General features: G+C 44.0%; 1 protein-coding gene across 1 annotated transcript; it reads right to left on the reverse strand.

Annotated features, from left to right (window-relative positions):
- Positions 1–222: 222 nt before the first annotated feature.
- Positions 223–1,194, reverse strand: LOC143794702 (olfactory receptor 6F1-like). The gene has a single exon (XM_077280969.1). The coding sequence runs from the start codon at positions 1,192–1,194 to the stop codon at positions 223–225; it is 972 nt and encodes a 323-aa protein (XP_077137084.1).
- Positions 1,195–14,099: the final 12,905 nt, after the last annotated feature.

The following is a 14,099-nucleotide window of genomic DNA, read 5'->3' on the forward strand; positions in this document are numbered from 1 at the left end:
TTGCATTGATTTTACTAGCATCTTCAATTCCAGCCAAAGTAGTATCACAGCTGTCTTGGCAGATATCAATAATTGTAGGTGAGAATTATCCAGTGCTTGAAAGTCTCTAAGCAGGAGAATAGACAGATTTCTGGCAAGAGCCTACATTATAGATGTCCTCTCCCATTGTGATTTAGGCCATTCCCAGCACTGTTTTCATTAAAAATGTGATCAATGTATTTTTTAATCAAGGCATACATTGTTAATAGATTTACATAACTTTTGCTGTGTCCTCTTCATGGCCTTCTTGAATTCTTTGTTTCTAAGACTGTATATAAGGGGATTTAGAAGTGGAGTAATAACAGAGTAAAACAAAGATATGATTTTGTCTTTGTCTGAGAAGTATGAGGCTGCTGGGCGTATATACATGAAGATAACAGTTCCATAGAATATTATGACCACTGTAAGGTGGGCTGCACATGTGGAGAAGGCTTTCTGGCGGCCATAACTGGATGAAATTTGGAGTATAGTTTTAATTATGTAAGAATAGGAGATAGTTATGAATATCAATGAGGAAAGCACAACTACCCAAGCGAATGAAAAGAAAACTGTTTCACTTATTGATGTGTCAGAACAGGAAAGTTTTACCAGAGGAATAAAATCACAGAAGAAATGATCAATGAGATTGGCTCCACAGAAGTTCAGCAAGGCCGTTGGGATTGTCAATGTCCAACCAGTAAAGAAGCCACTCATCCAGGAGCCAATGGCTAAGTAAAGGCAAATCTGACTGTTCATCATTGTTGCATATTGTAAAGGGAAACAGATTGCAAGATATCGGTCATAAGCCATAACAGTTAGTAAAAAGAATTCTGTAGGGCCTACAGAGAAAACAAAACAAAGTTGGGTGAGACAACCAGAATGTGAAATGATCTTGTTTTGTGTGATCAGATAGCTAAGTGTTTTAGGAATAACAGCGGTGGAACACCAGGTATCCAGTACTGCAAAGTTACTAAGGAAGAAATACATAGGGATATGAAGATGAGTATTTAGGCTGACCACTGTGATTATGAGAACATTAGCCAGCACTGTTAGGATGTAAAGGACCAAGAAGACAGAAAAATAAAACAGCTGCATATCATAAGTGCCAGGAAATCCCACAAGAATGAAGAATGTGACTTCTGTTTTATTCCAGTAAAAGACAGAGTTTTCATCCATCTGTAAAAAGAACAGCATTATAGTTTAGATACCATCTCTATTAAGAACACTTTTCTTGTGGAAACTTGGCCACATATTTCCCATTGCAGTCATTCGTATAAAGAAGATCAACTACTACCAGGTTTTTGCTACCCATCTAAGAGTAACGTAAAGTAAGGACAGAGACATCGATTCTAAAGTTATGACGCTGGGATTTTGCTGTAGCTCTGGATGACATCTCGATATTAAGCTTCTCGTATGTATTGTTTGATAGTCATGAGCTCTAGATTTACCCACCCCCTAACACTGATCTTTCTGGCTATCCACTGTGTAGGCTAAAAGCTGTGAATCAAAGGTGCATGTGAGGGTTTAAGTGAACTAAAACAAAACATGACTGAAAGAAAGAAGAAGGAACCATACCAAGTCCAGACTAAAATGCAGCAGCAGATCCCCATGATAAAGGCGGGGGCTGCACAGGTGCAAAATACTAATAAAACAACCACTTACTAACCCACCAAACTGGAGTGGCTGGGTAATGTGGGGTGTCTGGCCTGGGGGTGCACATATGGCATTCGCAATGTGTTGAACAACTGCAACAGTGACAAATATAATATACCGTAAGTGTAGTATTTTGTGAATAAAACAGATATTCCATTGATAGTAGGAAAGAGAGGAGTTGCCTGCAGCAGCAGTACCAGGCAGTGATCAGTGATATCTTGTACCTGGTATTTGTCCTCCTGCATTTGAATTACACTTTACATATTCTTTCTTCATACACTGAAAGCAGAACATCCAAATGAAAATAGAAGCAGAAAAGCCCAGGTAAAGATAAAACAATAACCTCTATTAATCGTACAAAAACACATATATAATAAAACTAGATTGTAGCCTGATTCTAACACATCGGTTATTCTAGAATATATATGTAGTTTATTTATGAAGATGTTAGTATAATGCAATTTATACACAGGATTCGGCCGGCCGCGACCAATTAGCGAAGCGTGGTTCAAATCCCACGTCAATTCGCGGCCGTACTGCGCCTGTCGCTGATTGTTAGCGGCCGGCCACGTAGTATATAACAGCCCACGTAGTAAATATCACAGCCATGTAGTATATAGCACAGCCACGTAGTATATAGTGTTGTGAATTAGACTTTTTTGGCTCCCTCTTGTGGTCACTAGTGGTATGACTCTGAGTTTGTCTTTCCCTAGTTTGGCACCCACCTGGGTCGTTAGTCCAGGGGTGTTGCTATATGAACTTCCTGAATTCTTAGTCTGGTGCCTGGCATCGTTGTAATCATTTCTTTCTGTTTGCTCCTCTCTGCTGGTCCTGGTTCATGCAAAATTAAGCTAAGTCCTGCTTCCTTGTTTTTTGGTTATTTGTATTGCTCTTATTTTTTGTCCAGCTTGTATTAAATGTGATTCCTGATTTTGCTGGAAGCTCTAGGGGGCTGGTATTCTCCCCCCGGGCCGTTAGACGGTTCGGGGGTTCTTGAATATCCAGCGTGGATATTTTTGATAGGGTTTTTGCTGACCGTATAAGTCATCTTACTATATTCTGCTATTAGTCAGTGGGCCTCTCTTTGCTAAATACCTAGTTCATTCTTACGTTTGTCTTTTCTTCTTACCTCACCGTTATTATTTGTTGGGGGCTTGTATCCAACTTTTGGGGTCTTTTCTCTGGAGGCAAGAAAGGTCTATCTTTTCCCTTCTAGGGTTAGTTAGTTCTCCGGCTGGCGCGAGACGTCTAGAACCAACGTAGGCACGTTCCCCGGCTGCTGCTATTTGTGGTGCTAGGATTAGATATACGGTCAGCCCAGTTACCACTGCCCTATGAGCTGGTTTTTTGTGTTTGCAGACTTGGTATTTATTGCAGAGACCCTCTGCCATTGGGGTCATAACAGTATGCCAGGCCTAAGTTGAATGTTTAATGCATTGCAGAAGTGGGATAATAAGAAAGGAAATTCTGAGTTTTGTTTTTTTTTTCCTCTCTTTCTTCCTCCCCTTTACCTCTGAGTGGCTTAAGCTTGCTGCAGACATGAATGTCCAGACTCTGATTACAAGTGTGGATCAGCTTGCTGCTTGTGTGCAGGGCATACAAGATTTTGTTACCAGTAGTCCTATGTCTGAACCTAAAATACCTATTCCTGAACTGTTCTCTGGAGATCGATTTAAGTTTAGGAATTTCAGGAATAATTGTAAATTGTTTCTTTCTCTGAGACCCCGTTCGTCTGGAGACTCAGCTCAGCAAGTTAAAATTGTTATCTCTTTCTTGCGGGGCGACCCTCAGGATTGGGCTTTCTCGCTAGCGCCAGGAGATCCGGCATTGGCGAATATCGATGCGTTTTTTCTGGCGCTCGGATTGCTTTACGAGGAACCCAATCTTGAAATTCAGGCAGAAAAAGCCTTGCTGGCTATTTCTCAGGGCCAGGATGAAGCTGAAGTGTATTGCCAAAAATTTCAGAAATGGTCCGTGCTTACTCAGTGGAATGAGTGTGCTCTGGCCGCAAATTTCAGAAATGGCCTTTCTGAAGCCATTAAGAATGTGATGGTGGGTTTCTCCATTCCTACAAGTCTGAATGATTCCATGGCGCTGGCTATTCAAATTGTCCGGCGTTTGCGGGAGCGCAAAACTGCTAATCCTCTGGTGGTGTTGTCTGAACAAACACCTGATTTAATGCAATGTGATAGAATTCAGACTAGAAATGAACGGAAAAATCATAGACGGCAGAATGGGTTGTGTTTTTACTGTGGTGATTCTACACATGTTATATCAGCATGCTCTAAACGCCTTACAAGGGTTGTTATCCCTGTCGCCATTGGTAATTTGCAACCTAAATTTATTTTGTCTGTGACTTTAATTTGCTCATTGACTTCCTACCCTGTTATGGCGTTTGTGGATTCAGGTGCTGCCCTGAATCTTATGGATCTGTCGTTTGCCAAGCGCTGTGGTTTTGTTCTTGAGCCATTGGTAAATCCTATCCCTCTTAGAGGTATTGATGCTACGCCATTGGCGGAAAATAAACCACAGTTTTGGACACAGGTAACCATGTGCATGACTCCTGAACATCGGGAGGTGATTCGTTTTCTTGTTCTGCATAAAATGCATGATTTGGTCGTTTTGGGTCTGCCATGGTTACAGACCCATAATCCAGTCTTGGATTGGAAGGCAATGTCTGTGTCAAGTTGGGGCTGTCAGGGAATTCATGGTGATTCCCCACCGGTGTCTATTGCTTCCTCTACTCCTTCGGAAGTTCCTAAGTATTTGTCTGATTATCAGGATGTATTCAGCGAGTCCAGGTCCAGTGCTCTTCCTCCTCATAGGGACTGTGACTGCGCTATAGATTTGATTCCGGGTAGTAAATTTCCTAAGGGAAGATTATTTAATCTGTCTGTACCTGAGCATACCGCAATGCGTTCGTATATCAAGGAATCTCTGGAGAAGGGGCATATCCGTCCATCCTCTTCCCCTGTTGGTGCGGGATTCTTTTTTGTGGCCAAGAAGGACGGATCTTTGAGACCTTGTATTGACTATCGGCTTCTGAATAAAATCACTGTTAAATTTCAGTATCCTTTGCCTCTGTTGTCGGACTTGTTTGCCCGGATTAAAGGTGCCAAGTGGTTCACCAAGATAGATCTTCGTGGTGCGTACAACCTTGTGCGCATTAAGCAAGGAGATGAATGGAAAACTGCATTTAATACGCCCGAAGGTCATTTTGAGTACTTGGTGATGCCTTTTGGGCTCTCTAATGCTCCGTCAGTGTTTCAGTCCTTTATGCATGATATTTTCCGGAAGTATCTGGATAAATTTATGATTGTTTATCTGGATGATATTCTGGTTTTTTCTGATGATTGGGACTCGCATGTAGAGCAGGTCAGGATGGTGTTTCAGGTTTTGCGTGAGAATGCTTTGTTTGTTAAGGGCTCAAAGTGTCTCTTTGGAGTACAGAAGGTTCCCTTTTTGGGTTTTATTTTCTCCCCTTCTGCGGTGGAGATGGACCCAGTCAAGGTCCGAGCTATTCATGATTGGACTCAACCCACGTCAGTTAAGAGTCTTCAGAAGTTCTTGGGCTTTGCTAACTTCTACCGTCGTTTTATCGCTAATTTTTCTAGCGTTGTTAAACCTTTGACGGATATGACCAAGAAAGGTTCTGATGTTGCTAACTGGGCTCCTGCAGCCGTGGAGGCTTTCCAAGAGTTGAAGCGCCGGTTTACTTCAGCGCCTGTTTTGTGCCAGCCTGATGTCTCACTTCCCTTTCAGGTTGAATTGGATGCTTCTGAGATTGGGGCAGGGGCCGTTTTGTCGCAGAGAGGCCCTGGTTGCTCTGTAATGAGACCATGTGCTTTTTTCTCTAGGAAGTTTTCGCCTGCTGAGCGGAATTATGATGTTGGCAATCGGGAGTTGCTGGCCATGAAGTGGGCATTTGAGGAGTGGCGTCATTGGCTCGAGGGTGCTAAGCATCGTGTGGTGGTCTTGACTGATCACAAAAATCTGATGTATCTCGAGTCTGCTAAACGCCTGAATCCTAGACAGGCCCGTTGGTCATTGTTTTTCTCCCGTTTTGACTTTGTGGTCTCGTATTTACCAGGTTCAAAGAATGTGAAGGCTGATGCTCTTTCAAGGAGCTTTGTGCCTGACTCTCCTGGAGTCGCAGAACCTGTTGGTATTCTTAAAGAGGGAGTAATCTTGTCAGCCATTTCTCCGGATTTGCGACGTGTGTTGCAGAGATTTCAGGCTGGTAGACCTGACTCTTGTCCACCTGACAGACTGTTTGTTCCTGTTAAATGGACCAGCAGAGTCATTTCCGAGGTTCATTCCTCGGTGTTGGCAGGGCATCCGGGAATTTTTGGCACCAGAGATTTGGTGGCTAGGTCCTTTTGGTGACCTTCCTTGTCGCGGGATGTGCGGTCATTTGTGCAGTCCTGTGGGACTTGTGCTCGAGCTAAGCCTTGCTGTTCTCATGCCAGCGGGTTGCTCTTGCCCTTGCCTGTCCCGAAGAGGCCTTGGACACACATTTCCATGGATTTCATTTCAGATCTTCCGGTGTCTCAGGGCATGTCTGTCATCTGGGTGGTATGTGATCGCTTTTCCAAGATGGTCCATTTGGTATCTTTGCCTAAGCTGCCTTTCTCTTCCGATCTCGTTCCTTTGTTCTTTCAGAATGTGGTTCGTTTACACGGCATTCCTGAGAATATCGTGTCTGACAGAGGATCCCAGTTTGTTTCCAGGTTCTGGCGATCCTTTTGTGCTAAGATGGGCATTGATTTGTCGTTTTCGTCTGCCTTTCATCCTCAGACTAATGGACAAACGGAGCGAACTAATCAAACTTTGGAGGCTTATTTGAGGTGTTTTGTTTCTGCGGATCAGGATGATTGGGTGACCTTCTTGCCGTTGGCCGAGTTTGCCCTTAATAATCGGGCTAGTTCCGCTACTTTGGTCTCGCCATTTTTCTGCAACTCTGGTTTCCATCCTCGTTTTTCCTCGGGACATGTGGAGCCTTCTGACTGTCCTGGGGTAGATTCTGTGGTGGATAGGTTGCAGCAGATTTGGAATCATGTGGTGGACAACTTGAAGTTGTCACAGGAGAAGGCTCAGCGTTTTTCCAACCGCCGCCGCGGTGTGGGTCCCCGACTTCGTGTTGGGGATTTGGTATGGCTGTCTTCTCGATTTGTTCCTATGAAGGTCTCCTCTCCTAAATTCAAGCCTCGCTTCATCGGTCCTTACAAGATATTGGAAATCCTTAATCCTGTGTCCTTTCGCTTGGATCTTCCGGTGTCGTTTGCCATTCACAACGTGTTCCATAGGTCTTTGTTGCGGCGGTACATTGTACCTGTGGTTCCCTCTGTTGAGCCTCCTGCTCCGGTGTTGGTTGAGGGCGAGTTGGAGTACGTGGTGGAGAAAATCTTGGATTCTCGTCTCTCCAGACGGAGGCTTCAGTATCTGGTCAAGTAGAAGGGCTATGGTCAGGAGGATAATTCCTGGGTGGTTGCCTCTGATGTGCATGCGGCCGATTTAGTTCGTGCCTTTCACGCTGCTCATCCTGATCGCCCTGGTGGTCTTGGTGAGGGTTCGGTGACCCCTCCTTAAAGGGGGGGTACTGTTGTGAATTAGACTTTTTTGGCTCCCTCTTGTGGTCACTAGTGGTATGACTCTGAGTTTGTCTTTCCCTAGTTTGGCACCCACCTGGGTCGTTAGTCCAGGGGTGTTGCTATATGAACTTCCTGAATTCTTAGTCTGGTGCCTGGCATCGTTGTAATCAGTTCTTTCTGTTTGCTCCTGTCTGCTGGTCCTGGTTCATGCAAAATTAAGCTAAGTCCTGCTTCCTTGTTTTTTGGTTATTTGTATTGCTCTTATTTTTTGTCCAGCTTGTACTAAATGTGATTCCTGATTTTGCTGGAAGCTCTAAGGGGCTGGTATTCTCCCCCCGGGCCGTTAGATGGTTCGGGGGTTCTTGAATATCCAGCGTGGATATTTTTGATAGGGTTTTTGCTGACCGTATAAGTCATCTTACTATATTCTGCTATTAGTCAGTGGGCCTCTCTTTGCTAAATACCTAGTTCATTCTTACGTTTGTCTTTTCTTCTTACCTCACCGTTATTATTTGTTGGGGGCTTGTATCCAACTTTTGGGGTCTTTTCTCTGGAGGCAAGAAAGGTCTATCTTTTCCCTTCTAGGGTTAGTTAGTTCTCCGGCTGGCGCGAGACGTCTAGAACCAACGTAGGCACGTTCCCCGGCTGCTGCTATTTGTGGTGCTAGGATTAGATATACGGTCAGCCCAGTTACCACTGCCCTATGAGCTGGTTTTTTGTGTTTGCAGACTTGGTATTTATTGCAGAGACCCTCTGCCATTGGGGTCATAACAATATAGCACAGCCCACAGAGTATATAGCACAGCCCATGGAGTATATAGCACAGCCCACAGAGTATATAGCACAGCCCACGGAGTATATAGCACAGCCACGTAGTATATAGCACAGCCCATGGAGTGTATAACAGCCCACATAGCATATACCACAGCCACTTAGTTTATAACAGCCCACGTAGCATATAACACAGCTCACGTACTATATAACAGCCCACGCACGCAGTATATAACACAGCCCACGTAGTGTATAACACAGCCCTCATAGTGTATAACACAGCCCACGTAGTGTATAACACAGCCCATGTAGTGTATAACACAGCCCACGTAGCATATAAGACTATTCACATAGTATATAACAGCCCATGCACGCAGTATATAACACAGCCCACGTAGTGTATAACACACCCCACGTAGTGTATAACACAGCCCACATAGTGTATAACACAGCCCACGGAGTGTATAACGCAGGCCACGTAGTATATAACAGCCCACGTAGTGTATAACAGCCCACATAGTATATAGCACAGCCCACGTAGTATATTGCACAGCCACGTAGTATATTGCACAGCCACGTAGTATATAGCACAGCCCACATAGTAGATTGCACAGCCCACGTAGTACATTGCACAGCCCACGTAGTATATTGCACAGCCCAAGTAGTACATTGCACAGCCCACGTAGTACATTGCACAGCCCACGTAGTACATTGCACAGGCCATGTAGTACATTGCACAGCCCACGTAATATATTGCACAGCCCACGTAGTATATTGCACAGCCCACGTAGTACATTGCACAGCCCACGTAGTACATTGCACAGCCCAGCGTAGCCCACGTAGTACGTTGCACAGCCCACGTAGTACATTGCACAGCCCACGTAGTGTATTGCACAGCCCACATAGTATATAGCACAGCCCACATAGTATATTGCACAGCCCATGTAGTACATTGCACAGCCCACATAGTATATTGCACAGCCCATGTAGTATATTGCACAGCCCACGTAGTATATAGCAATGTGGGCATCATATCCCTGTTGAAAAAAAAGTATTAAAATAAAAAATAGTTATATACTCACCTTCCGTTGGCCCCCTGATGCAGGCGAAGCATTTACCGATGCTCCTCGCGCGCTCCGATCCCAAGAGTGCATTGCGGTCTCGCGAGATGATGACGTAGCGGTCTCGTGAGAGCACTGACTGGAGGGGATATGGAGTGGGCACTGACTGCAGGGAGTAAGGAGCGGCCATTTTGCCGCCGGACTGTACCCATCGCTGATTGGTCGTGGCTGTTTTGCCACGACCAATCAGCGACTTGGGATTTCCGTTACAGACAGACAGACAGAAGGACAGAAAGACGGAAGTGACCCTTAGACAATTATATAGTAGATAAATGAAAACCATGGAGTATAGGACACATATATCCCTTTAGCCCAGGAACCAGGTAATCAGCACAATAAATAAATTGTGCACTGAAGTTTAGAATATACGTATAAACAGCAGGCCAAGTGGACCAAAGTTCATCCATAATGTGGATGAGAGTAAGTATATGTGATAGTAATGTCATATAGTATAGTGATGAAAAAATATAAATAGGGCACATCTAATATATAAAGCTGAATGTGTGTGTGTATGTGTGTATGTCCGGGATTGGCATCTGCACCGTCGCAGCTACAGCCACAAAATTTTGCAGTCACACATCTGGACCCCGAGAGCGTCATAGGCTATGTTGTGAGGCAAAATTTTATCCCCACGCGTTTCAATTCACCAAACAATTTTGCCCTTATCTACATAATGGGGAAAAAGTGAAAGGAAAAGTGTTGGAGGCAAATTGACAACCAGGAGGAGATGGCATACAGGTATATACTATATACAGGGGAGATGATATACAGCTATATATTATATACAGGAGGAGATGACATACACTTATATACTATATACAGGAGGAGATGACATACAGTTATATACTATATACAGGGGAGATGACATACAGGTATATACTATATACAGGGGAGAAGACATACAGGTATATACTATATACAGGGGAGATGACTTACAGGAATATCTAATATATAAAGCTGAATGTGTGTGTGTATGTGTGTATGACCGGGATTGGCACCTGCACTGTCGCAGCTACAGCCACAAAATTTTGCACAGTCACACGTCTGGACCCCGAGAGCGTCATAGGCTATGTTGTGAGGTGAAATTTTAACCCCGCGCGTTCTAATTCACGAAACAATTTTGCCCCTATCTACATAATGGGGAAAATGTGAAAGGAAAAGTGTTGGAGGCAAATTGACAGCTGCCAGATGTGAACAAGGGGGACTTAAAGAACAAGAGCGATGGCGCCAAAGAGTATATACCGTACAGTTGCTAAGGTGGGGCCAAGACATGGGATACTCACCACACATGGGGATATGAACACACACACAAAATGCGCCACACACTACCACGTGCTTGAACACATATGCCATCCTCAGCACACATTTCACCACACATACACCAACCTCGCCACATAAAAGTCGAAACACAATAGTCACCACTCAAAACTCGCCATGCGCAAAATTCGCCACATGCAAAACTCACCACATGCAAAACTAGGCTCATGCAAAACTCGCCACACGTGCAAAACTCACCTCATGGAAAACTCGCCACACACAAAACTTGCACACGCGGAAAAATTGCCACATGCACAAAAGTTGCAACACATGCAAAAGTTGCCTCACACAAAACTTGCACATACTCAAAACGCACCACACATAAAACTCGACGCGCAAAACACACTAACCTGTCACATGCAACTCGACACAAAAAGTTGCTACACGCATGTCACCACACAAAACTCATCTCACAAAAGTTGCTACACGTATGTCGCCACACAAAACTCATCTCACAAAAGTCGCTACATGCATGTCACCACACGCAACTCAACTCAAACAAATTGACACATGAAACTCGCCCTAAAACACACACAAGTCTGGTATTATCCTTCAAAAATAAAAATCTGATTAATAAGCAGACAAACTACAAGAGCAACAAATGTACGATATAGGAAATACGACAGCTGTCAGTCACATGACCTGTCTATTATGTGTATGTGTGAGCTAATATATACAGCCAGGGGGGAGGGCTTCCTGTTGGCTGGGATTTATCAGGCTGCCAATAGCAACCAATCACAGCTCAGCTTCTACTTTGCTACAGTTAATTAATCTGAGCTCTGATTGGTTAATATAGGCAGGACATTCTCAGTATAACAAAGCTTGTGTGAGGTAATAGCATGTCAGTTAGGGTGTGTTGGTGGAAAGGCTGATGTCAGTCACATTACCTCTATGTGAGAGGATATAGAAACTGCCAGTTACAGACTATTTTTACCACAATAATGCCTCATAAGAAAAGGAATTCCATGGCACGAATGTCAGCTGATGCGAAAAGAAAAGCTGCATTACGGGCCAATGAAAAATATGAAGACCGAGAAACAAGGCTGACACACACGAGAACAGCAGCTGCTTCCTCAAGAGCCAATGAACTTTCTGAGCAGAGGAAAGCGAAGCTTGCAGACAAGAGAATAAGAGCTGCTTCCTCAAGAGCCAATGAACTTTCTGAGGAGAGGGAAGCAAGGCTTGCAGACTTGAAAACAAGAGCTGCTTCCTCAAGAGCCAATGAACTTTCTGAGGAGAAGGAAGCGAGGCTTGCAGACAAGAGAACAAGAACTGCTTCCTCAAGAGCCAATGAATTTTCTGAGGAGAGGGAAGCGAGGCTTGAAGACATGAAAACAAGAGCTGCTTCCTCAAGAACTAATGAACTTTCTGAGGAGAGGGAAGCGAGGCTTGCAGACAAGAGAACAAGAACTGCTTCCTCAAGAGCCAATGAATTTTCTGAGGAGAGGGAAGCAAGGCTTGCAGACATGAAAACAAGAGCTGCTTCCTCAAGAGCCAATGAACTTTCTGAGGCAAGGGAAGCGAGGCTTGCAGGCAAGAGAACAAGAACTGATTCCTCAAGAGCCAATGAATTTTCTGAGGAGAGGGAAGCGAGACTTGCAGACATGAAAACAAGAGCTGCTTCCTCAAGAGCCAATGAACTTTATGAGGAGAGGGAAGCGAGGCTTGCAGATAAGAGATGAAGAGCTGCTTCCTCAAGGGCCAATGAGTCATCTCAGAAGAGAGAACGCCGACTTGCCGCTAAGAGAATTGCTATTTCTTCCACCAGGGCACAGGAAATGGTTGGAGATTTGAAACATGCTGCCTTTTGTTTCCAGTCAGACATAAACTATCAGGATAATCCTGAAGTTCAGATAGGAAAAATAGATGTGGTCTGCATGTACAGCAGTGCCCTAAAATGGAAAGATGAACCGCCAGGTTTATGCTGTGCAAATGGAAAGATAAAACTTCCACCTCTCCTGTCACCACCAGATCCCCTAAAGTCTCTGATGACGGGTACCAGTACAATATCAAAGCATTTCTTGGACAACGTCAGGAAGTACAACTCCTGCTTCCAAATGACATCATTTGGTGCAACAAAAGAAATGTTTACAACAGGATTTATGCCGACATTTAAAGTTCAAGGACAGGTTTACCACTCAATTAGCTCACTGCTTCCATTACAAGGAGAAGAACCTCAATTTCTTCAACTCTTCTTCATGGGAAATGCAGAAACAGAGGCTCAGCGGAGATGCTCTTTAATTCCTAACACTCACTTTGATATTGTCACTATTTTGCATCAGTTCCTTCACTCCAACAATCCATATGTTCAACTTTTCAAGACTGCACTTGAATGCATGCCAAATGACGATTACAAGGTTGTCATTCGAGCTGACAAAACACCACACAGTGAGCATCAGCAACGTTTCAATGCATCCACATTTGATGAGGTAGCCATCTTGATTGTAGGTAATGATTTTCAAAGCCGTGACATTGTGCTTCAGAAAAGGAACAATAGTTTGCAACGAGTAGCAGAAACTCACAGGTCCTATGATGCACTGCAATATCCAATCATCTTTTGGCAGGGACAGGATGGCTATCACTTTGGAATACCTCAGACAGATCCTACAACAGGCAACCCTTCAGGAAAAAAAGTGTCTGCCATGGACTTCTATGCATATAGGATCATGACAAGATTTGCAGAGGAAAATCACTTCTTGAAATGCAAACACCTTCTTCCACCAATTTATTGTTGACATGTATGCAAAGATTGAGAGTGAACGTCTTTTATAAATCCGACTAAATCAAAAGAAGCTCAGGGCAGAGGAATATATTCACCTTAGAGATGCTGTTGCAAATGATGCTGATCCAAAAGAGTTGTGGAAAATGATTATTCTTCCATCAACTGTCACTGGAAGCCCACGACACATGCATGAATACACACCGGATGCAATGACTTATGTGAGAAAGTATGGCCGTCCAGATCTTTTCATCACCTTTACTTGCAATCCTGCCTGGGAGGAAATTGGAGGGCACCTGTTGCCGGGCCAAGAAACAGTGAATCGCCATGACCTTATTTCTTGGGTTTTCAAACAGAAACTTTCAAAAATGACTAATCTCATCACAAAATCACATATTTATGGTGAGACGCAGTGCTGGATGTATTCAGTTGAATGGCAAATAAGAGGCCTTCCTCACACCCACATCTTGATCTGGCTGAAGCATAAAATACAGCCTACCGAAATTGACAATATCATCAGTGCTGAATTGCCAGACCTTCAGATTGACCCATTGCTGTTTGACACCATCACAAAAAACATGGTCCATGGTCCATGTGGGAGTCTCAACAAAAATTCTCCCTGTATGATTGGTGGCAGGTGTTCAAAGCATTACCCACGATCCCTGGTCCAAGAAACCCAAACAGAACAAGATGGATATCCAGTCTACCAAAGAAGATAGCCATGGTGGTTTCACAGCAAAGCTCAAAATGCGTGTTGGATCATCACTCCAAGAGATAAAAATTGACAACAGGTGGGTAGTGCCTTACAACCCTTTGCTCTCAAAAATCTTCCAGGCCCACATAAATGTCGAATCTTGCCACTCTGTGAAATCAATCAAGTATATCTGCAAATATGTCCACAAAGGAAGT

Source organism: Ranitomeya variabilis, chromosome 1, assembly GCF_051348905.1.
Source record: "Ranitomeya variabilis isolate aRanVar5 chromosome 1, aRanVar5.hap1, whole genome shotgun sequence".
Lineage (NCBI taxonomy): Eukaryota > Metazoa > Chordata > Amphibia > Anura > Dendrobatidae > Ranitomeya > Ranitomeya variabilis.

Excerpts from the sequence above, each read along its gene's own strand:
- LOC143794702 (XM_077280969.1), bottom strand. The coding sequence starts at position 1,194 with ATGGATGAAAACTCTGTCTTTTACTGGAATAAAACAGAAGTCACATTC.